The 24763-nt window shown below is 49.1% G+C and overlaps 1 protein-coding gene across 17 annotated transcripts in view; it reads left to right on the top strand.

Annotated features, from left to right (window-relative positions):
* CACNA1D (calcium voltage-gated channel subunit alpha1 D) overlaps positions 1 to 24763 on the top strand; it is a 327018-nt gene that overhangs the window by 256024 nt on the left and 46231 nt on the right. For 10 of the 17 annotated variants that reach the window (XM_021934311.2, XM_021934308.2, XM_021934312.2 and 7 more), the window contains 10 exons: positions 135 to 241; positions 1885 to 1972; positions 2755 to 2862; positions 2954 to 3006; positions 4434 to 4580; positions 6362 to 6563; positions 8807 to 8965; positions 10628 to 10738; positions 19145 to 19228; positions 19698 to 19781. In XM_021934311.2, the coding sequence (XP_021790003.2) occupies positions 135 to 241; positions 1885 to 1972; positions 2755 to 2862; positions 2954 to 3006; positions 4434 to 4580; positions 6362 to 6563; positions 8807 to 8965; positions 10628 to 10738; positions 19145 to 19228; positions 19698 to 19781 (1143 nt within the window). The remainder of the gene's footprint in view (positions 1 to 134; positions 242 to 1884; positions 1973 to 2754; positions 2863 to 2953; positions 3007 to 4433; positions 4581 to 6361; positions 6564 to 8806; positions 8966 to 10627; positions 10739 to 19144; positions 19229 to 19697; positions 19782 to 24763) is intronic. The other 7 variants (XM_003894288.5, XM_021934318.2, XM_021934316.2 and 4 more) reach the window with 2 other exon arrangements.

The raw sequence follows: 24763 nt of genomic DNA, 5'->3' as shown, positions 1-24763 counted from the left end.
CATTGGTTTACATTTCTGACTTCTTAATGCACACTTGTTAACGAAGTCATACTTGACTCAAGATTTTGTAAAGAGCCCAGGTTTCTTTTCCTCTGGAGACAAAAAGTGGTAAATCACCCATGATTTGCTTCTAGATGACAACTTTTGGAGCTTTCCTCCACAAAGGGGCCTTCTGCAGGAACTACTTCAATTTGCTGGATATGCTCGTGGTTGGGGTGTCTCTGGTGTCATTTGGGATTCAGTAAGTATTCTGGGGTGTGTGCCCAGAACTGTTGGGCTGAATGGTTTATGTAAGGGATTTTAACATAATTGATAAAGGCTAGGCATCATTTTCATGACTATATTTAGTTATATAGGTTTATTTAATTTGCTCGCATTCCAGAGAGCATTGAGACAATTCATGTTTTCTTGTGGGTTGTGTGTGTGTGTGTGTGTGTGTGTGTGCGCGCGCACGTGTGTGCCTGCTGCTAGGTTGAGCTTATTACTCTCTGTGCAATTTGCTTTCAACTGAGGTAAAAGAAGTCTTGACTGGGAGGGAGGGAATCTAGGTTCTAGTCCTGGTCCCTCCAAAGGCGGATTCCAGGGCCTTGAGGATGTCTTCTCTCAGGAACCCTGTGCCCCTTTTATATAGGAGGGACTGGGGCCAGGTGGCCTCTCAGTTTTTCCAGCTTGGATATTGAAAACTTCCTTTGATTTTCAGGATACAGAACCTGCTAGGACTTTTTCTTTGGCCTCCAAAATTTTTCAGCTAGGAGGGAGCCAAGGCTGAAAGTCAGGGCCCCAGGTCTTTTCCATGGCATTTAGCGATTTCTGGTGGGAACAGCCATTGCTGAGTACTGCTCGCCATCCCCGGGGGTGTGGGGCAGAGGCTCCAGTAGAGCATCAGGTGTGGCCTTGCTTTCTTGCTGACCTGTGAGCACTTCTGTTCAGGTGCTGAGCATAGACTATCCCCCATGTGAGCACACATGCACACACATGCCCTCTAAGCTAAAGAGAAGTGGAAAGGACCTACCCTCCTAGGAAGACCAAGAACCTCTGCCTGGAGCAGCCCTCTGTGGTCCTCCTCGCCTCCCACTGAGGGAGCCCTGTGATCATAGCTTGGAAGGCCATTTGCATTAACATCTTTGCAGCTCCTATTAACTCCCAGGCTGTTCATGTCCTCTCCAGCTGCAGTCTTGCCCACTTCCTCCTGAGCATGTGCTCTGGCCACACTCGGCCATCTGGGGTGCAGCAGAAAGCTGCATTCTCTTGTATCGCATCCTTGTACGTGCTGCTCCCTCACACTGAGCCCCCCTCCCTATTGTCCTTGCTAACCCCTACTCTTCCTTTGGGACTCACCTGGCTATCACCACCCCCACCCCAGAGTCCTTCCCAGGCTCCTCCCAACTCCCATAGGTTGTACTCCCCTGGCCAAGCACACCACATTTACCCCTGTCATGAGCCATACTGGGTTGGAATTGCCCATCTCTCCACCAGACTCTGAGCTCCTTGAAGGCCAGAGAAGCCCTGGTGCCAAAGTGGTACAGCAGGCCTCCAACCTTAAACAGAAACAAACCATCTATGAAGCCTAAAAGCCAGTCACTACCTAGCGTTTACAGTGAGTGGAAAGAACAAAGAGAGTTCATGAGTTGTGTGTCTGCCAAGGTTAGCTGTGCACCTGTCACCTCTGGGAGTGCCATGGGCTGGGCTTGGGAGGCACTGCCTCGTGTGGGCAGGGAAGAGAGGTCGCCTCTGAGTCACGGAGAGAGATCAGCCCAGCACCACATGGATCCCATGCTAACTGTGCAGGGATACTAAGGTGAAGATCCAGTGAAATGGTGAATCTCAAAGCATCCTGTCCATTTATAACACACTCTGCCTGCCATCTTTCTGCTCCTTCCCTAGATCCAGTGCCATCTCTGTTGTGAAGATTCTGAGAGTCTTAAGGGTCCTGAGGCCCCTCAGGGCCATCAACAGAGCAAAAGGACTTAAGGTTTTGATTCCTCTCCTCCAGGCTGGGCTGGCTTGGGTTGGGGTTGGCTGTAACTACTGGCTCTTCTGGGCAGAGCTGAGCTGAGGCCTGATGGATTTTTAAAGTGGGTTATAAGGACCTTTCTAACCAATGCAGCCACCTGTGCCAAGTGCTAATGGCATGTTAAAAATTATGATTTATTTTCTTTATTTTTGGTAATTGAAGATGTTTTTCTTTATAATTGTTGTTCATTTATTACCTTTTTATTAGTAGTTCTTTGTGTTTATTTTAATCTTTCAGTTTTCATGTAGACTGTATAAAAGGCTACTGGGTTTCTATATTCCTCAGTCATTTATAGGGTCCATGTGCCCATGTGCCAGGCAGCACTGCACCTGTAGCATTTCTTCTTTTTCTTTTTCTTTCTTTCTTTTTTTTTCCCCCCAAAACGGCATCTTGCTCTGTCGCCTAAGCCGGAGTGCAGTGGCATGATCTCGGCTCACCGCAACCTCTGCCTCCCGGGTTCAAGTGATTCCCCTGCCTCAGCCTCCCAAGTAGCTGGGATTACAGGCGCCAGCCACCATGCCCAGCTAATTTTTGTATTTTTAGTAGAGATGAGGTTTCACCATGTTGGCCAGGCTGGTCTCAAACTCCTGACCTCAAGTGATCTGCCCTCCTCTGCCTCCCAAAGTGCTGGGATTATGTGAGCCACTGTGTCCGGCCAACACAGAAACTCTTGGCTGATGTTAGCTCACCTCGAGGCCAAAATCACAAAGGAGAGTCACGCGCCTCTGCCCTCTCCGCAGCACGTGGTCCAGTGCGTCTTCGTGGCCATCCGGACCATCGGCAACATCATGATCGTCACCACCCTCCTCCAGTTCATGTTTGCCTGTATCGGGGTCCAGTTGTTCAAGGTAGAGGAACTGCCTCCAAGCATAAAACTCAGGTGGATTTCTTTAAGGAGAAGCCTGCATTTACTTGACTGCCTGTCTGTTTTGTATCCAGGGGAAGTTCTATCGCTGTACGGATGAAGCCAAAAGTAACCCTGAAGAATGCAGGTGAGCGTCCTGAGAGTGGAGTGGGGAACTTAGAAGAGCAAATAGCAGACTTCAAGGATTCACACATGTTGACACGTCAGAAGTTTTGGTCATGAAATAAAACAGGCCTGTGTGCTCAACTTGTGGGTAGATAGATGGTGTTTGTTTTTCATTGAAGTGAAACTCACGTAACCTCAACCGTTTTCAGTATACAGTTCCTTAGCATGGAGTATCCGCGGCATTGTTGTGCAACCAACACCTCTATCTAATTCCAAACTTTTTGTCATCCCAAAAGAATGGATAGATGGCTTTTGTGGTGGAGAATCTATAAATGGCGGGAGTTGGGGGAACCCTGAAATAACGATTATGAAATGCCCCAAATAGCTTCCGTGACAGCCATGTGGATGATTTCCCCAAATCAGAACTTGAAACTCAACTCTCTGGTGTTCGGGAGCTGGCTCCCTCTTCTGACAGACTTTCTAGACTTCCTCTCTCCTGGCTCCTGTTAGCTATATCTCTGCCATATTTCCATAGACAAGAAGTGGCAGAGGAGAGACAAGGTGGGGGATATTCATGCCTCCTATTCGGGGATGTCCAGTGACCATGAAGGCAGTCATGGAAGCCATTGCCTAAAGTTTCAGACTATGCAGAGGCCTGTGTCTCCCCACCCGTGAGAGACGTAACTGACTGGGCTCTGGCTAGGCTGACTGTGTGCGTACATTGGTTTGGGGTTTATTTTAAGCAGAAGGTGCAGTCAGAGAGCGCCAGTTGCAATTTGGCTGTGTCTCTGCACCTCCAGAGGCACCATTCATGCACCATTCATGGTGTCCCTGGAGGTGAGCAGCCTAGCAGACACAGGCGTGGGGACACTGTTTCTTCCCTCTCGAAGCCTCTGTGTCTTCATTTATAAAATAAAGATATTGCACTTTATCTCTTCAGTTCCTTCCAGAAATGAAGTTCTGGGAGAAATAATTTGCCAGAAATAATGGAATTCTTTTGGAAAGAAAATTGGGAATGCCATTAGTAAGAAGAGAAAGGGATTTGATTAAAACTAAAATGCAGGAAGAATATACATGGGTTTGTTTCCTAGAGCTTACAGAGTTCTCTATGGCCAAGCTTTGATCCTTCACAAAGCCCGTTGTGTATGAGACACACTCACCGTGCTGTGGTTTTTATCGGCCAACGACGTATGCCCGGTGCCTGCCTGGCTGCTCTGGAGAATACACGTTGCACTGGTAGTTATTCAATGGTTATTTGAGCTGCAAAGTACATGAAATGCAAGGGCAAGGAGAGGAGAAACGGCGCTGGTGTTATGCTCAGCTGTGTGACTGGCGGGTGGACTGAGCGTGACCTGCCTGGAGGTGGGATCAGGGCAGTGTGTCCAACTTTATGCTGCTTCCATCTGTCATGTGTGAAGCCAGATGACCCACACCTGTTTTATTCTCCAGGGGACTTTTCATCCTCTACAAGGATGGGGATGTTGACAGTCCTGTGGTCCGTGAGCGGATCTGGCAAAACAGTGATTTCAACTTCGACAACGTCCTCTCTGCTATGATGGCACTCTTCACGGTCTCCACGTTTGAGGGCTGGCCTGCGTGAGTACAGGGAGCACACAGTCTTGTGCCCAGGGCTAAGCCCTCCCTCCCGGAGTCAGTCCCATTTCTGTTCTCCAGGGTCGCAGGCTTGCCCTGTGGCTTTTTAACCTTGGGCCACTTCTCAGTCATTTCTTGACCCATAGGGCCTCTTTCTGTGTAGTTGGATGATTTGTGAAGCAGGGTTGGTAGAGGTGCCCAGCAGCATCTCTGGGTGGGAGCAGGGAGGCCTGAGATGCCTCAGTCCTGTGAACTCCCATTGGATGTCAGGAAAGCTGCCATCTGCTGCTCCCAAAGAGGCTCTGGATGGTGTCCCAAACCATTCATTCATTCACTCCTCATACTTCGTACTAATGTATGCCAGGTGCAGACAGTTGCTGTTGTGCCATCTCTTTTACTGAGCACCCACTCGCTCATTTACAGACCACGCTGTGCAGAGGCTTGTGTCTCCCCATCCATTAGAGATGTCTAACTGGGCTCTGGCTGGCTCCATGCAACATGGCGTGTTAGGCACTGTGGAGGAAACAGTGTCTAAACATGCTTCCTCGCCTCAAGCCCAAATCGAATCAGTGTCAAGTGGTCAATCCAGGCAGGTGGTCTGGTGCGTCCTAGATGTGCAGAACAGGGTCCTGAAGAATGGCTAGGATGTTGATGGGTAAAGTAAGAAGAGCAGATAAGGAGAAGTTAGAATTTGAAAGGGAGAATCCTCTGCGCTTTCACGTTGCTCTCTGCTTCTGGAGCTCCCACCCCCAGCTCCTGCCATCAGTGCGCAAACACACCTAGAGTCCTGGATACCTGGTCCGCATGCGTAGACGAGCTGCAGGAGGTGGGCAGGCTGGGCCTCACAGGCCAGCAGAGCTCTTGGGGTGTGTGTAAGAGTCAGATATTTTCAGGAGCTCCTGTGGGATAAAGAGGCAGTCAGGTGGGGCTTGTTCATTAGGGATTTAATCCTGGAGAACAGAGGCATGGAGTAAGACTCTTCACTGTGTGTGGGCACTGGCTCTAGTGTCAGGCTTTGAACACTGTCCTTGAGCAAATCATGGTGGCAGCTGAGGAGAAAGGAGCAACCCTGGGACTTGGGGCTTAGAGGAACTGGCTCAACTCCTGGCTCTGTCCTCAAGGAATGTGACTGTGGCACTTTGATGCCTCCCTGAATATTCCTGTAATGGGGATGGCAGTGACGTCTGCCTTCCCAGATGGACGTGAGGCTTAAGAGAGAGGCTGTGAAAGTGTCTAGCGCAGCCTACACATGGGCTGGGTGTCCCGGAAGTGTTGAATCTGCCTCAGGATGGGGATCAATGGACCTTGAGGGTGTTACAGTAACCCCCTCTTCCTGTTAAGAATTCTGCTAGGCATACCTTAATTTTAGTGCATGTCTCCGTTTGGGGAAGCACCCTCCCTCTTAGTTCTTTGGAACTACTCTGGTTAGTCACGTATTGTCTTGCCAGTGTGTATAGTTTTCACTTCCTCCAGTGTCTTTATACACGAGATATTCTTCCTCTCTGAATAGAAAGGGGCGTTTTAGAATATTTGTGAGATCTTTTGATTTTCAGGTCCTCAGAACAGTCCCTCGATGATGACATCCCAGGTGCCCGCTCCTCTTAGCGCTGGCCGTTTGGGCCTGAGGCTGATGGGAGAGACCTGGTTGTGTCCAGCGGCCTTGGGGTGGTTCCTAGCCAGTGCTCATGAGAGGAGTTCAGGAGAGGGAGGACCCGGGAAGGCAGCGGGCTGGGCTGCGTGGGCTGGGGGCTTGGCAGGCCCTCACTTGGTTTTTCTCTCTCTAGGTTGCTGTATAAAGCCATCGACTCGAATGGAGAGAACATCGGCCCAATCTACAACCACCGCGTGGAGATTTCTATCTTCTTCATCATCTACATCATCATTGTAGCTTTCTTCATGATGAACATCTTTGTGGGCTTTGTCATCGTTACATTTCAGGAGCAAGGAGAAAAAGAGTATAAGAACTGTGAGCTGGACAAAAATCAGGTTAAAGTCACACACTGTTTGGGCTTCTGTCCCTTGATCAGGAGTGGAGTGCCTTCTTTTTTGACTGATTTCCCCCATGCCCAGAGAAGGGCGCCCACATACTGTCTGTCCCTGGGGCTAGGGCCCTGTTCTAAGCACACCCTCAGCCCATTTGAGTCATCACTGCTGAGTGTTAGGTTTCCAGATACATGTGAGACTTTGTAATTATGAAATCCATCCCCAGACCTGGTGGTATGAAATCAGAGAGTGTTTACGCCACCTGCCATGATCATGACCCACTAGTGATGGCTCAGAATCTTAGTTGGGATGCTGTGGCCACTCATGTAGGCATTCACAGTCCCTCCTGGGAGATGGTCTTTAAAGCCGCTTAGGGCAGATTTTCTTACCCTTGGTGCTATTAGCATTTCAGGCTGGATGATTCTTGGTTGTGTTTCCTGGGCTTTTTAGGCTGTTTAGCAGCATCCCTGGCTTCCAGCTGTTAGACGCCAATGGTTCCTCTTCCCTTGGTAGCAGTAACCAAAATGTCTCCAGACATTACCAAATGTCATTTTGGTGGGCAAAGCTGCCCCTTGTTGAGAACTGCTGACGTAGGGGGGAAGTACCCTACACCACCCCAGGGAAGTCAGTAACTTTGAATTTGGGACTAAGATTGTACTGGCATCATTCTTGATCTCGCACCGTGTTTTAGCCAATCTGGTGGAAGTAGGAGCCTTTTGCTCGCGTGGCGTGGCGAGGAGAGGGGCCCTGTGCTCTGGACTGTCTTCCTGCACGTGCGCTGTGACCCTAGGTGCCCCCTCTGATCCCTGCTGGGGCTTGATCCCTCATCTCTAAATCAAGGGCATTAAAGAGCTGCTCTTTAGAGGTTCCTTGCAGCCCTGAAAGAGTCTACAAGATCGAGATTCTGTTCTGGGAATTTCCCCGGGTCCTCTATCAGTAGCATCTCTGTTTTGATTGTGACATCGCAAGCAAGAATGATCTGGTAGCCTAGGCTTCCTGAGGGGAAGTGGCCCTGGCACGGCAAGCCAACCATAGCTGGCTGTACCCACTGGGAAACGCGAGGACATGCTTTTTGCTTTGCAGGAAGATTTTCCTTTGAGTTGTCAGGGTGTCCCTGCAGACTCCACCAGTGATTGTCAGGGAGAGGTCTGGCCCAGCAATTTGCTCACCCAAGGAAGGTGAGTGTCAGGGCAGGGCAAGGCCAGGCCAGCCAGGCAGAGCCAGCACTGAAAGTGTGTTAGCCTCTGAGGTCCAGCGCAAGCTCGAATTGGGGGTCCCTGGAGTCAGCATGGCATGTGAAGTCAGAGCAGCGCCGCGTCCCAGACACTGGGAGCCTGTCCGAAACCTGCATCCAGAGTCAAAGTAGGAGAGTGGGGGTAGGTCTAGGGTCTTGATGCTGAGCTGAGGGCTCTTGGGGCTAGCGGCTCCCTCTGGGCCTGCTGCAGAGGTTGGACCAGCCCCACTGCCCAGAGTAAGTGAGAAAGTGCTCCAGCTGGGTGCCAACCTGCATTCAATCCAGCTGTCACTACAGTGCTCCAGCTGGGCCCCAACCTGTGTTCATCTAGCTGTCGCTACTGACCACGTCCTAGGGATTCTGAAATGAACACAACAAGCTCCCCAGCCCAGAAGCTCCCCAATGGACATGTAGGTAGCTCCCCATAAGATGTTTATTGTTAACACACTGTGGCTCAGGAAGGGTATCTCGTGTGGGTCCATCAGGGAGCAGCCAGAGGCTCCTAGTCTCAGGGAATGAGCCAGCCCCTCTAGTTCTTGTGAGTTTCTGTTCCTGTGGTTACTTGGCTTCCTTTCCTGGAGGACAGCAAGGCAGGGGAACTATAGATGGGATCCACCTATAGATCCCCCATAGGTGTGATATAGAGGAAAGGCAGTGATAAGGCCTGGATCCCGTCCTCACTCCTGCTTGTGTAGACACTGCAGGGCCTCAGGAAAGACAGCTAAAAGCTCTGAGCCTCAGTTTTTAGTAAGCAAAATGGAAGCCACATGGGTCGGTACCCAGCTTACCCAGAGATTGCTGGGAGGGTCAGAGAAGGTGGTGGAGGCAGGGCCCTCGGTGACTCAAGAGAGGTGCCAGCGGCAGGAAGGGGGTCACTCGTAATCATTTTCACCATCGTTCATGGCCCCTTCCCGGGAGCTGCAGGGTGAGCTCTTTCAGAGCAGATGACCACGGGGTCCTCCTTCCCTGGAAGTGCTCAGAACCCCGTTTCTGCCCTTTTCTGCTGTTGCAGCGTCAGTGTGTTGAATACGCCTTGAAAGCACGTCCCTTGCGGAGATACATCCCCAAAAACCCCTACCAGTACAAGTTCTGGTACGTGGTGAACTCTTCGCCTTTCGAATACATGATGTTTGTCCTCATCATGCTCAACACACTCTGCTTGGCCATGCAGGTAAAAATGGAGACAGCCGTGGGGATCAGGTCCGGGCATTCCGCACAGCCCCGTGCCCCAAATGCTGAGGGTGGAATGCTGCCCTCACAGGAGGGCTTTGATTTTTCTGATGAGTCTGGGCTGTAGGTTGGCCAGAGTTCCGTTCTGGCTGACAGTTGTCACGGTAGGAGTTTAAGATCGTTCTTTTGTTGAAGAAATTATCCGTACAGCATGACAGTAGATACCATTTCCGTGGAGCCTGGCGGTGGCGCTCAATTATGTAAACATTTACCGTGGGCCTCCTGTGGTCAGGTAGTGGTTGAGAACTTCAGCTCTGGAGATACACAGCTGTTTCAATCCTGGTTTTACTCTGATTTTTCTGTGACTTGGGGAAAGTTGTTTAAATTCCCCGAGGCTTGTTTTCTTTTTCAGTAAAATGGGGAAATCTGTCATACCTACCTTAGAGATAAGGTTTACGCTATAGATAATTCCCCTCAGACACTTCGTTTTTTATTTTTCGTTTTTTGTTTTTGAGACAGTCTCGCTCTGTAGCCCAGGCTGGAGTGCAGTAGCGCGATCTCGGCTCACTGCAACCTCTGCCTCCTGGTTCAAGTGATTCTCATGCCTCAGCCTTCTGAGTAGCTGAGATTACAGGCATATGCCACCGTGCCCAGCTAATTTTTGTATTTTTAGTAGAGACAGGGTTTCACCATGTTGGCCAGGCTGGTCCTGAACTCGTGACCTCAGGTGATCGGTCGCTTCAGCCTCCCAAAGTGCTGGGATTACAGGTGTGAGCCACCGCGCCCGGCCCCCTCAGACACTTTGATCTGGGCCTGTCACAGAGTAACACCCAATGTTGGAAAACAAAACATAAGTCACACTCCTGTCCTCAGGTGACTCTCAGCATGGCAGTAAGGTATTTTCCGGTTGATGAAGCTTTGAGTTTGACCTGAGTTACAGCTACTTCTTATTCCAATGGAAGCAAAAAATGCAATTCAGTTTAATTGGCCATGTCAGATTATAGTGTGGTATTAACAGTGAATGTTTTCAAAAGTTACATGCCTAGTCGATACTCCACGAGGACAGGAAGCAAAGACCAAGGTCTAGAGCCAGCTTTTGCACTGACTTTAAGAACTTCAGTACATCGAACCAGCTCTCAGTGCTGTCTGGACAGTAGGTCTAAAGATAGGGATAAATTTTCTGGCATTTTTCTTAATCTAAGAGTTCTTTTTGAATGAAAAGGACTGTGTGCTAATGTAGGGAAAAGTGTTAAATCAAGAAAACACTGCCTTTTATTCAACATAAACTTACATGGCATAAAATTTATCCCTCACCAAATTCTACCTTTATTCATAGACATTTTGGTGGTATCTGCATTGTGCTCTGGTCAAGGCCCTCAACATAAAGCCCTGCCAGAAGAAAGGGTGAATTCCCTTTATCCTGAGCAGAGGACATGGATATGTTTTCCCCCTTCATCATTCAATCATCCTCATCTTGTCACAGACCTGCCTGCACTCTGTGGGAGTTCACCATGTGACCTTGCAATGCCGGCGGAATTGCCGAGCGAGGGCGCTGGGCTGTGGAGGATGCCCGCAGGGGCACAGAGGGCTGGGAGCCTCCATGTGCAAGCACGTGAGATCGTGGCGGAGGCTCTGAGAACAGTCCCTCTGTCTTCATCCATAGCACTACGAGCAGTCCAAGATGTTCAATGACGCCATGGACATCCTGAACATGGTCTTCACCGGGGTGTTCACCGTCGAGATGGTTTTGAAAGTCATCGCCTTTAAGCCTAAGGTGAGTTACAGAACCCACTTTTCAAAGGCTGTTGCTGAGTCACCCTGGAGAAATACCCGCTTCCTGTTAGTCTTGTGTTACTGAATTATGCTAAATTGTTCTGGCCACTAACTGGGTTACCACCTGAGAACATTAAAATCTGATTAGAGCATGTGTGTACATATGGGAGAATGAATCTGCAAGAACAAAACCTCATGAAAACAATTCTGAGAAACAGAAGAAGGGAGATTAGAATTGGAAATTTGTAAACTGGAGATTATTTTGAAAGCCAGTTTTCTGTTTCTAGAATAATACGTATCATGCTGTGTCAGGGAAACCTGCCTCATTACTAGCACTAGAGAAAATGTTTGAACATAACCCATCAGGAAGAATTTGACCCTGATTATACTTTCAGATATCTAGTCTAAAGACTTTGGTTTTGTTTGTTCTTGGTCTACAGCATCCTTTTTACCCTTTAAGGGAAGTGCTGATACCAGCTGCAGACCTCTCACAGCCATACCATCTTTTGTTTGCTTAATTTAGAAAAATTTCTCCAACTTTAACACGAAATGAGACATGAAATGTGTTCAACTGTGCTGGACGACACAACACGTTGTATCCCCTCTGGGAGGGAGTGAATTCGGTTCCCCACTTGTCAGCGGCTGCCAGATAAGGGGCAGTGTAGTTCAGTGTCACATTGCATAGTTGTGGAACTGGACTGGATTCAAATCTCTACTCTGGCACTTACAGCTGAAACAAGTTCCTTACTTCTCTGTGCCTCGACTTCCTCACCCATAAAATGAGGATGCTGATAGTGCTGTTTCATGGGGTTGTCATGAGGAGTAAAGAATTACCATGTACGCACTGCTTAACAGAGTGCCTGGCATGTAGCTCCACGCCGCAGACTGTCGGCCACTGCTGCTCCTACCCACACCACTGCCTCCTCATCATCAAGCAAGGATGGTCCCTCACTCAAAAACCCTGGACAGAGGAGCCACATCAAGCTGAAATGTGGGATATTTGGCCCTCAGTTTCTTTCCCAGTACAGTCAAAAACTCAGAGTTAGAGATGACAGAGTTCAGTGACCCAGTTAGTTATCTCTGTGTAAGGTATCTGACGACACTGATTTAATTAAGTTAGACATGGATTATGAAATGGATGGTTTCACATACTCCATAGTTACATGAAATTCTAATTCCAAACTGTTCCTTTCTTTAATTTGAATTAATCTCTATGCAATCTTTGTCAGATCTTTGTGGACCAAAAAGAAAGGACATTTGTAAGTGATTAATTGGGGTGATTGCAGTGGGGTCAAATTTGGCACCTTATGCATGGCCAGATGTTATTATCTACTGTGACTTGTCCATATCTACATACATAAGCATTTCCTCCTTTTCCAAATTCATCTTAATTTCCTTTGAGATTTTGGTTTGCTTCCCTCTCACCTTTACTTCTTTGAACAATATTTGTCTGGACTGATGGAAAAGGTTGCAAAATAAGAACATTGAAGGTACTTGAGAAACGTGACATGGAGCCTCTCTGTGGAACATTTCCTGGATACCTAGGCCATGTCTTCCCTTGCCAGGTGATTAAGCCTGAAGTTTTTGAAAGCTTGTTCCAGGCTGAAGAGAAACACATTCACCCATGGTGTGTGTGTGTGTGAGTGTGTGTGTGTGTGTGTTGTGTGTGTGTGAGTGTGTGTGTGCGTGTGAGTGTGTGTGTGTGTGCGCGTGTGTGTGTGTGAGTGAGAGTGTGTGTGTGTGAGAGAGTGTGTGTGTGTGTGTGTGCGCGCGTGCATGTTTGTGCTTGCTCCCTTCAGCAGGCCAGTGCATTGACAGTAGCGCACTGCCCAGTAGGCTGACAGTTGCCCGGAAGACCTCCAAACCTGGGAAGAGAGTTCAGTGGCATGCGAACAGACAGGTGATACCAAAGGGAAATGAGTAGCTAAGTTATAATTAGTACTGATAGATCAGAGTTTTTAAATGGTTGATTTCCGCTGGAAATTGTACTGCTTGTAGTTTTACTCAGCAAGAAATCTTCATAGCATTAGACAACCTCACATTACAATTGGGAGAGCTTTTAAGACAGTAGCAGCAGCATCTCCACACTTGAAGAGCACTGTCGCTGCATTCCCCATGGCCAGGGGAGGCTGAGTTTATATCGTGTGCCTGGTTGAGTGGGAGAGTATCAGTTCACCAAGAAGCAATGCCCTCCTTAAAATTTTTCCTGCCCTTTTTTTCTTGTTCTTCTCTTTAGTGTTCACAAGCCCAGCCCAGGCAAGTGGTCACAAAGAAGCCAGGGAGGACTCCTCCCTCTTGGTCAGTGGGGTAGTCGGGCTGAAGAACAAGGTTTTCGAGGCTGCAGAAGGAGGAATATTCTGAGGAGATGGCCACATGGGACCTCAGCCTCATCTCAGGAGAGCCTTTGTCTCGTGGGAGGAGCTTTCTAACAGGGTTCCTCATGGCAGGGTTCTCCACCGAGTCAGGCATACCTTCTAGGAGGACTCGTCAGTATCTCTGTTAGGGGACACAGGATGGCAGGGTTTCAGTTGCTTCATAAAATAAATATACAAAGTGAGGTAAGACAAAATTCTTACTGGTAGGTGAGAAGACATTCCTTCTCCGAAGGAAGAGTTAAAGAAAGTTGAGAAATCTGACCTTAAGGACTTATTTTATATAAAGGAGCCTGATGCAGAAACCGGGCCTCCTAAGAGAGCATATTTAGAGGGAAATGGCCTAAGGCCATGGGAGATGAGATGACCCAGCCTCTGCTAGCCCGGAGGGAAGTGGGAGGGGGACCGAGGGAGGAAACTCCCCTCTGGGAGCCTCCATGGTGGAAGAGGCCATCTCACGGCATGGGAAGAGGTGTTTTGGAGCACTGGTCAGGCAAGAGCGGAAGGTGGTTAGTAGCCGAAGTGCAAAAGCATCCTGGAAAAGCAAGCAGGTGATTTAGCTGATTGTGGGTTCCCGAAGGGAAAGTCCACCAGCTGGGCATTGACCTGGTGCAGCCTAGGTCATACTTTCAACTTGGGGTCGACCGGGCCTCTGTAGGGTTTTCAAAAGCAGGCCCTAGTTTAGGTGAGACACAAGCCCCATTCTCCAAGCCTTTCCCTCCAGCTGCTGGAATTCTCCAACAAGTTCTCTTGCTCCAAGGAGGAAGATTGACTAAGAAGGGCCTTTTTCAAAGCGCTGGCTACAGCAGGTATAGAGAGCACTTCTGTGGAGTAAGAAGAGCCTGGTCTGTGTGGGATTCCCTCTTTGTGGGATGTTACCACCTGGCGTTTCATCCAGGCTGCATTCTAGGCCAGGTTGTTTGCTGCGGTTACCGGCCTTCTCCAGTGAGCCATGCTGTGTTCCCATCTTAGTCCTTTAAAGCACTTTGATCTTGATTCTACCCTGAAAATATACTAATTTATACTCCTAGCTACTTGGGCTGGAAAAAGTAAGGAGAAATTAGGTCTGGGGAAAGAAGAAAGAGTTTTGGTGCTGTCCTAATGCTGCTGGGCAGAGCTGATGCAGAATGGGCACTGGCTCCTCTGGTCCCGTCTGCCTTCAAGGGCTCTGTTTGCTGCTCCAGGGTCCCCTGCAGGAGTGAAGCTTCTTCATGATCTTCCTAGAGTACCTTTTCCACCTGCCGGAGAGAGAATTTGATACTGTTTTTTTCAGTTCTTCATGACCCCATCTATTCTAGGAGATTTACTTTTAATGGCAAATAATACTTGAAACCAAATATTACTGTCTTAGGAACTTTACGTTGGGCTTCTTGTTGGGCTCCATCCTGTCCTTTTGACATTGAGGTTTCCCAGAGCCCTCTCCTGGTCCCCTTCTTGCCTGGTAAGATGCATACATACCAGAGCATTAGTGGCTACCTCTGTGGCATGCGGACCTGCACTGCCCTTCTCTCTCCTGAGCTACTGTGCCTGGCTGCCTTCAAAATGGTCTCCCTGCCTCTGGCCTCAGCCCTTCTACCTACTCCCTTTGTAAGCCCAAAGCTGACCAGACCACTCTTGCAGTGATATTTTGGCACTGGCCACCTATTGCTTGAGAAAGCATATACCATTTTCTTAGTCAAATATTCAGAGTCCTCCATGAAGCACTGGCCCCCGTGTATTTCTGCCTTATTTCCTGCCATTCCCTCCCTGCCATTTCTTCTTCCCCACCCCATCCCAGAGTGTTGGCATGCTAGACCTCTCCCTGCCCATGCGCCTCTGCCTGGATGCCCTGCTTCCTCTTTGTTATCCTTGAAGGCCTGAGGGAAGTGTTCTCTCCTGTGAGACAGCATCCTCACCAGCCCAGCCAGAGCCAGCCCTCTCGTCTGCTCGTGCATCTGTTGGGGGCCTACTATGCACCATCGTTACCAACACTACTCCATGTCTGCCTCTCTGTTTGTTGGTAAGCAGCTGCTTGAGGTCTCAGGCTGAGTCTTCTGTCTCTGGCTGTGTGGTGCCTCATGTGATGCCTGTTTCCTGGTGGTAGCTCAGTAAGATTGGTGGAATAAAGAAAGGAATAAAGGGATGATCCTGAAGGTGCAGCCTCTGGACATGAGATGATACCTGCTTTTCTATCGCAGGGTATCTGGGTAGAGCAGAGTGGAACACATCTTCCCTTAATCCCCCACTTACCTTTGGAAAGGCTTTTGCTAGTTAGAAAGCTGTTAGGCATAGTTTCTGCCAAAAGTTGGCACTTTGGGTTATCACTTGGGTCAGATGCTACCCAAATAATCCCTGCCAGAAACAGGGAAGAGATCTGGCTGCCATGGTCAATGACAAAAGGCACATTATTTATACAGGCTTCTTCCAATCTGCAGATGAGAGTGAATCTAGGCAGCAAAAGGAATCTGGACTTGGGCCACTTTTCTTGTTTCCCATTTGCAACCATTCCACAAACATTGCCCCCTTACCATGTGCCACACCTGTGTCATATCCTGGCAAGGGGTCCAGGAATAAGAAGAGGTGTGCCTTCTGGGAACCCACTGTCCAGCAGGAGACAAATATTGATGGATGGTGAGAATAGTGTTCTTAGAAATAATGGTGCTTCCTGACCCTGAGGCCCACGTTAGTCTGATTTATAATTTTAAGAGTCAGAGTCAGAAATGTTTCTGCGTAACACATATTATTGCATGTGGCTGACTTGCTTGGTCTTTTCAGACAGGTAGAGCTGGACACAAAAATAATATAGATTTGACTGGTGGTTCCACTTGAGAGGTTCTGGCCTCAGAATTCAGTTGCAGAACACATCATCATAGGCCAAGAGGAGAGAGCAGGGAGAGGGGCTGGCCCTCTGTTAGGAGTCATGTCTTGTCTTATCTTATCTTCTGGTTACAAAGGCAATATGGTGCCTTTGGTGGGTGAAGGGTGGGGGAACTGAGTCATACCACTTGACAGTGATTTTATTAAACAAGAGGCTACTAAATAGGGAAACAGTATGTGGGAAGAATGGGAGGGCTGGCATTTTCTCCCTCCCCTGGACTCCTGTCAGAGCCACCTGGTCAGGGCCTGTGATTTCAGTCACCTGCCTCCTGCTTCCTAGATTAAGGGTGTCCATCACCCTTCAGTCCATCAATCATTCTGATTTGGGCAAAGTTTTGTGAGTGTAAGGGGTTTCTGGAGAGAGAGTCAATGAAATTGCCAAAAATTTCCAACATCCCAAGGAAATGTTAAACCCCTATTGTGCTGATTTAAAGGGATTTTATCCATCACAGCACACCAGCATTGAGGATATCTTATAGGCCGATGGAAATGGCCTAAAGGAGAGAACACTGATAATTCTGGAGAAGAGGGAGAGAGGAGCTGTTCAGGAATAAAATCTCAAAGCAAGAGGCTGGCCTCCAGCACCCATGTGGTGGGTTTGGCCTCTGGGAAATGACATAAATAACAGAGAGAAGCGGTGCACACGGTACAAATGCAGGCGGGGCTGGGGCACACTCCACAGCAGGTGCGAAGGGCGGACCCTGGGTCTCCTCTGCCCTGTCAGTACTCTGGAGCTCTAGTTGCTACTCGTGACCAAATGTTTGATCAAGGTATAAATACCTCCCTAGAGGGGAGGGGAAGGATCTCTGCACTTTCTTTGGCTTTTGAGTTACTCTTAACTCCGGGAAGAAAAGGGCAGGCTCTGCCCCTCCAAGTGTGGTCTGTGGCACTGCCACCAGTCGGAGAATTGCTTGTTATCCATTCGCAACAGGGGCTGTCAGCTCTAACACTAAGCACATTGATTCAGCTGGCTTTCTTGTTAGGAGACTTCCTGGATGAAGGAAACTCTGCTGTGTTCTCTTACAACCTGAGGCTAGCTCTTGATCTCACCTCTGACTGCTGGTCTAGACCTCAAAGGCAGCCCATCTCTGCTCAGTTTTGCCAGTCAAGAATCATGAATTCATGCAAAGGAAAGCTAGAAAGCATAAGCTGTGCTGTTTTTAAAATAGACCTTCCCATTAGACTTTTATACATAGATTGTCAGATATGGAGCTCACAAATTCCTTTGGTCTGCTGATAGATGGGCCAGGGAGGGTAGCAGTCAGTGAGGGTAAAATGGGAGAGAGGCACTGTGATTGTAGGGCGGGGAGAAAGGTGGAGAGTTGGTTAGAAACCACGGCGGTTGGGTGGGGGGATCTTACATTATTAAGATGAAATTTAAGAAGCAAACCCTAAGTCAGTGTCGTAGCTCCCCCGTAAATGCACCTGGACTGATGAACGGTGACTAGAATAAACGTCTCTACTCCAGCTGTTAGGACAGTCCGCACGTCCACATCTTCTATACTGTCGCAAAGGCTGTGGCTCTGCAGTGGCTGCTTCTGGGTCTGCGTTTCATCACAAGTTTCTGGGACCTGACACCTCAAAGTACTTTTCGTTCTGATTTTCTTAATGCAGCTCTAAATGTAACCAGTTGTAAACATGCTGGGCCCTGTTGTATATAATTTGTACCTGAATTTTCGTTTCTAAAAAGTGTCCAGACTCTTTGGAAAAACACAGTTGGTTTATAGACAGAGCTGTTGATCTTGACAGCCAGTCCCTTGCCCCTTTGGCTCTCTGTGCAGTATCTCCCCACCTCCCTCTCCAACCAGGAGCTTCCCAGGGGTGTCGAGAGACCACAGGCACTCATTTAGCACCTGCCGTGCTGATGCTAGAAGAAGATATAAAATGTCTGGCACATACATAAAGATTTTAAGTCACAATTGTGGGGATGTTGTACTCTCAAAATTGTTGCAAGATAGGAGGACCTGAACAAACAACCAAAGCTGGATGACAGGCAGGGTACAAGTTGGTGGACAAAGGAGACATTGCACATGCCAAGCACTGACTGGGTTCAAGGGTCTGGCTAGATAATGGGGTTAGAGAAGTTGGGGGACTGAATATGTAGCACAGTCATCATCCTTCAGGGCTTTTGGTTGGTAGAGCTGCAGACAAAGACCCCACGTTCAGCAATCAGTACATAAGAGATTCAGAGTCAGCATGAGGGAGTGCAGACAGCCGGGGCTGGGAAGGTTCCATCAAGGAGCATTTATCTGACCTTGAAGAAGGGTGAAGTTGAACAGATGGAGTTGGGGTTAGGCAGTTAGGATTGTAGAGACATCAGGAGGTGGGGAGGAACCTGGTGCTATTTTTGCAGGATGGGAAGGACTCCTCTCAGCCTAGAGGGTGAAAGGTGGGAGGGAAAGAAAGCAAAACCTGAGATGGAAGAAGGAGCCTGTTGGCTTCTGTGGAGGACAGGGGAGCCCTGGAACATCCTCTTCATTCCATACTCTTTTCTACTATAGAACCTGCCTTGACTTCCCCTCACTAAGCACCACCCCCACAACCAGGAGCCAGTGTCTCTGCCACGACACTGTGCCTCACGGTGCCTGTGTCCCTGTAAGCCATTATCTACCCGTCTGTGTCCTCTACACTGAGAGTTCTTTGAAGACAGGGACTTGTGTCAGTCATCCTGCCACAAGGCATGGCCTTTGTAATACAGGCTGGACTTGCAAGGACTGGAGAGCGTTGCTGGTCCCTTTGAAGGAGCACAGAAATGGAAATGTGTGCAATGCCTGGTGACAGTGCTCTTTAAGTGGGGTGAGTGGAGATTCTAAGGAAGGAGTCCATCAGCTCATGAGGGTTTGGGATCATCCCTCTGGGTCCTAGGACAAGGTTGCCAAATTGCCTTCCTCGGCCCTGCAGGTATTCTGCCTGGTTTGGTGCCACTCAGGACCATGAGTGTGTGTGCGTGCGCGCGTGCATGTGTGTGTGTGCGTGCACCTTCTCTCACACATAAAGGTGCACAACCACCCTGCTGTGCACCTTTCCACCAGTGGACAGTATTGTTACCTCCCCTTTGGCTTTCCCACTCCACCTGGGTGCCATGGGTGCGGCAGGGACTCGGATTCGCCCCTATATGGTCCGTGCGGCGGGTCATTCATACATGCTCATAAACGTCTGCCCTCGCCTGCTCTGTCCAGGGGTATTTTAGTGACGCCTGGAACACGTTTGACTCCCTCATCGTAATCGGCAGCATTATAGACGTGGCCCTCAGCGAAGCAGACGTGAGTATGCACCTGGCGTGGCCGCCACCTGTGTCCTCTCTTCTCTGTCTGTGCATACTCCGCTCCCTGCCCTGCAGTGGCATCACCTGGACAAGTCACAGATCCCAGTCACTTGATCTGAATCTAGGATTTCCTAATGAGAGCTGTAGGCAAGAAGCATTTCAGGGTAGAGCCTTATCCCAGGGCCTTTTGTAGACACAAATCACCTTTTGTAGGATAGGCCTTTTTGCAGCATTTACCCTGGTCACTAGTAGGCAAGGTAAGATAGGATGTCTCTAATTGTTTTCATTTGCTGTGTCAGAAGTGATACCCACAGTGGCGTATCTTTAACATGTTTATTTTAGGGGGATGTTTCAAGTAGCCGTGTGGCGCGATGCTAGAACGTTCCCCTTTTATAACACTGTCCTTTTCTTCTTTTTTCCTGTGGTGCTTCCTCTCCTCTGTGGCTTCTGAATGCTTGCCCTAACAGCACTATTTCACTGATGCATGGAACACTTTTGATGCCTTAATTGTTGTTGGTAGCGTCGTTGATATTGCTATAACTGAAGTGAATGTAAGTAGCAAACTTTGTGTCCTATATCGTGGTTGTTTTCATTCAGTCTGACTTAGAAGAGACTAGAGGCCCTGCCCTTGAATCTCCACACACTTTCGAAATCCAGACACAAATTTATTTTGAAAGACTAAGGATAATTTGTAGTTTCCTGTATCTCACCCCATCTCTATCTCCTTCCCCTGAGGAAGAGTGGGGAAGTCTATGCGGAATCGCCGTTTGGTGCGAACAGTATTTCAAAAGATCCAATTAAAGCTATGAGGGCTGGGAGTTAATTGTGTGTCCGTGTGAATGTTGTCACTCACCAGCTGTGTGACCGTGGAAGTCATCCGAGTGCTGTGTGCCTCAGTCTTTCCAGCTGTACATGGAGTTACTGATGTGCACCCTTGTCCCCACGATGGTTCTGTGAGGGCACAGGTGGGAGACCCCACAGCCAGCTATGCCCTGAGCGTATGGCGGCTGCTGCTGGTGCCCTCACCTGTACCGTGTCTGCTCTGAGTCTGACTGGTGACACTGGTGAACGTCCCATGCCCAAAGGGGGATGCCAGCCAGTGGAAGGCTGCTTGGGGCCAGGGAAAAGAGGGCCGAGTGCGAACCAGGGAAAGGGGGTCAGTCCACATTTGTTGCATCCAGTAGATTCATTCGAGGGGGAACAAGGGCACTAGCAGCATTGTAGATGGAGTGAACCACTCTCCCTAGAAGCACTCTGAGCACCTTGCGCCCTGCAAAATTAAGAAGCATGAGAAAGGGAGCTGGAGCTCCTCCTTCCGCCTGGCTCCCCTTGGGGCTGACCCGTGCAGACAGGAGGGGCTCAGGCAGGCAGAGCCCTGTCTACCTGATCAGTTCCCAGTTCATCAGCAAGTCTTAGCGGGCGTCCAGTGTGTGTGCCCAGGCTGTGCAGAGCCTTTCGAGAGAGTGGGCGGAGCACGGGGAGGGACTGTTGTGTGGTATTAGCTTTTGCTCCACAATGTCCAGCCCACCCCCTGCCCCTGATGCTCTGCCTGGTGACATCTGCAGGGTTGAGGGTTATAAGGTCCATCCTGGTGCCCAGACAGCCTGCATCACACAAGGACTGTGAAATCCCTTTATGCCACCTGTCTGGGGCCATGCTGATCCTGGCGTGTGAATAGTAAGGTAGCCACCAGCCTGGTAATCCCAAGACCTGGCAGTTGCAGCCCTAGTTCCGAACTGACTTGGATTCCAGCTCCCTCACGGGCCAAGTAGGGTGAAAAACATCTACCACCTTGCCGCAGCTATGTTATAGTGATAAAATGATCTGAATATTTGGGAAAATGCTTGCTAAAAACCCTAAAGTTTTAGGGAGATACAAGTATTATTCTAAAGTGTAGGTTATCCCTGTAATAAGTAAAATGGACTGTCAGAGACTGTGCCCATGAGGGTGTGATTTAAGCCTCGTCACGCCACGCTATGACAAGGCACTCAGATGGTATTTTGCTAGACCTAGGTATACACATATTCCAACTTCTAAAGCCCAGACATGTAAATTCTACTTTATGTGAAATGTTCCATGTGTCAGCTATAAAATTGCCATTCATGATATGTAAATGATGCTTGGTTGTAAAATAAGCTGGTGCTAATGGGAGAACAGCAGGTCCCTAACTGGGCTGCCCTGAGCTCTCTCCCAAGTTTATGGCTAGACATCTGCCAGCTTAATCATCTCACAATGCAAAGTGCTTACAATCTACGTGGAGGTGTATTTACATGAAAATTCTGGAACATACCCTTCTGTGAGTCAGAGATGGTCTATAATGGAAACGAAATACAATAAACTAGTAGCTCGGCATCTCTCCCTGGACTGCTCAGTGCTTCAAGTGCTGTGCAGGTGGTGGGTGTAAACACTTAGCTTTTGGGCACCAGGATGTGGCCAAGGTCTGTGCACCTGGGGACACCCAGCTTTCTCATGCCTGACCTGCCTGCTGGCTGTCAGGGGTGTAGCACCCATGTACTCAGGGACAGCACGCGCCCGGCTTCCTGGCTGCCTCACATGTGCTGCAGGCTGGCCCTGCTCCTCCCGCTGCCCCTGTCCCCTGTGGCCCAACTTTGTTCCTCGGTGTCTCAGTGTTGCTGTGTTCACCTTGCACCAGTCAGGAAAGGGGCAGGTCTATGCTGAAGGTTCTAGTTAGCATTTGACACTGGGGTATCTGTGCAACACAGGCTTTCAGGGGGGCCCTTGTTGGCATGCAATTAAACTTTCCAAATCACATAGGCAGACACGCCCATAATGTGCTTTCAGTCAGTGACCTTTTTCCTGGTTAACTGTGGCCCGAGACCAAATATATTCCTCAACCGTGGCAATGCCAGTTCCCTACCCCGGGCCAGAGCAGAACACCACCTTCAGAAATCTCAGTGTCTCCCTGCTGGGCCTTGGAACAGAGGAGTTGCTCAAGGCCACCTTCACATTTATTCCATCTTTCAACACACATTTCCCGGACATCCACCACTTACAGGCTCTGGGCTAGGCTGTCGGGAGGCGCAAAGATAAAAAAGGACTGGGTATCCTTAACCTCTGGTATAAAAACATGACAGTGGGACTGTTGGTTCCGACACCCACTCCCCTCCACATGTGGTTCCCCTGGGGAGCAGTGCACATCACATCCTCGGTGGCCTTGTCCCCTGAGCTGAGGGGTCAGCTGGGCATGAACACCTTTGGTTCATCGTTGGCTGGTTGTAGCTGCCATAAGTCATCATTGTTTGCAATGTTTAACCTGCTGTGCTGTCTTCCCCAAACTCTGTTGATCTTTCTTTTCTGTTGCCTAATTGATTTTCATGTTGGTTTTATTTTTAGAAAATTGTAGCGGCAAGTATATATAAGCATATATACGGTGAAGTCGTTAAAGCAAAGCACTTCTAAAGACTGTGTGCTTGTTTTTGGCCTCTCCACCTTTGGTTTTCACTACGCTTCACAGGACGTGCTAAGGATTGGTTGCAGTCACCTAAATTGTTCCCCATCCCATAGACTGTCATTTCCAGCCTGGGGCCATCTTGGTCAGTCACGCTTGGCTCTGTGACTTGCCAACATAGTCTTCCAGAATGAATGATCTGGCTGAGAAATGATTGAATTCAGCCTGCGTTTGTATTCTTTGCAAAAACGTTTTGGGTAGTCCTTTGCATGGTCCTGCCTGCATGTGCACCAGCCTGCTCCATCCTAGTCCCCCTCCCATGTCCCCACACCCCGCTCAGTTCCTGGTTTGGCAGCACTCGTGGACTTATCTCCATCACATTTGGTCCTAACCTCACCAGGCTGCTAAAATGTCGCACCACGACTGGTGGGCTCCCTCTTGCTCCATCCGTCTTTGATGCCTGTTTGTTTCTTGAATGATGAAATGACCCAGCAACATATTGTCCCTAACCCAGGGATGGCTGTCACTGACATTTGTCTCTTCTCATTATCATTAGTGTCTGGGAGGCAAAACACTTGTTTAGAAGCCATGTCTGTCTTATTATTACTTACTTTGAAGGAGCAAGTAAAAAGTCATTAGGGAGCTCCCTCTCAGAGACCCAGGAATGGTCCCTGCCTTTTAAGGTGTGCCATTTGGACCAGGTGGCTGAGAGTCTCACTCATCTTCTTTTTGTGACCCCACAGTAAGGTTGTGTAGTCCCCCATTTCATATGCGAACCCTTTCCCAGGAGCCAGCTTAGCTGGGCACTGGGTGGCGGACACAGACCAGCAACCCCAAATAAAGAAGCCCTCCTCCCAGAGGTGTTACCTGTGAGCTCAGAAATAGAGGGAAGCTCCCCCAAAAAACTGGCTTCTCCATAATGCCTCGGGTTACCTGGCCCAGCTGTTCTGGGATGCTGGTTTGCTTCCTATCTGAATTAGAAAACTGCATCCTCTCAGCTCTTCCAAGCACAGATAGAAATTTATACAGAAAATGAAATGGACTGATTTCATTGATTTCACTTGGGAATCTCAGGGTCTTTTTGACTTCCACAGTTACAGGGGGCTGCCCCAGGGCCTATGTGGTAAGAGCCTGCTTGAGAGCCCTGTAGGAGGAGGCTCGAGGGAACATCCGCAAAGCCCCAGGAATCTAAGGAGCTTTCTGGACCCTGACATGTAGTCCCGCCTCCTGAGGCTAAGGGCCTGTCTCCTGTAGGGTTCCCAGTTGAAGAATGTGACATGTTAGGGTGGGAAGGAACTGCCAAGTTTGTCTTGTCTAAGCACTGAGGTGACACTGGAATTCCCCCTATTGAAAACTGATTAGCAGCCCCTTGAGGCCGTGTTTGGAAAGCTACCTAGTGAAGAGTCCTTCCCCAGTCTGGTGTCCCCTAGGGGTGTCCAGCATAGCGTAGCCTACTTGCGTTCCAGCTCCACCAGTTCCCTTCATGTTCAAGCCTCCTCCATCCCTTGTAAGGAAGATGGGGATGTAGTCTAATCTCTTTCTCTGCATCTGAGTACTAATCCCTCATCAACCCGAAAAGAACCCACTGTCCAGCCACAGCAGCCTGAGTGGGCTTTTGTAGTGACCCCACTCTGTATGGCTGCTCGAGATCTAAAGGGCATTAGCTTGTATAGGCCACCTGTTAACTACTTGGGCCAGCTTTACCCTGGCCCAGGACTGGAGTTCTCAGCTCTGGCAGTGCACTTGAATCACCAAGGAGCTTTTAAAATTCCCAACATGCAGGTCTGGTGCAGTGGCTCGTGCCTGTAATCCCAGCACTTTGGGAGGCCAAGATGGGCAGATCACCTGAGGTCAGGAGTTGGAGACCATTCTGGCCAACATGGTAAACCTCCTCTCTACTGAAAATACAAAAATAAGGCAGGCATGGTGGCAGGTGCCTGTTATCCCAGCTACTCAGGAGGCTGAGGCAGAAGAATCACTGATATCCTGTAAGCAGAGATTGCAGGGAGCCAAGATCATGCCACTGGTACTCCAGCCTGGGTGACAGAGGGAGACTCCATTTCAAAAAAAATAAATAAATAACAAAATAAAATTCCCAACATGCAGATACGCCCCACATCCATT

This window comes from Papio anubis, chromosome 2 (assembly GCF_008728515.1).
Source record: "Papio anubis isolate 15944 chromosome 2, Panubis1.0, whole genome shotgun sequence".
Classification (NCBI taxonomy): Eukaryota; Metazoa; Chordata; class Mammalia; order Primates; family Cercopithecidae; genus Papio; species Papio anubis.
This window is presented reverse-complemented; position numbering and strand designations above follow the sequence as displayed.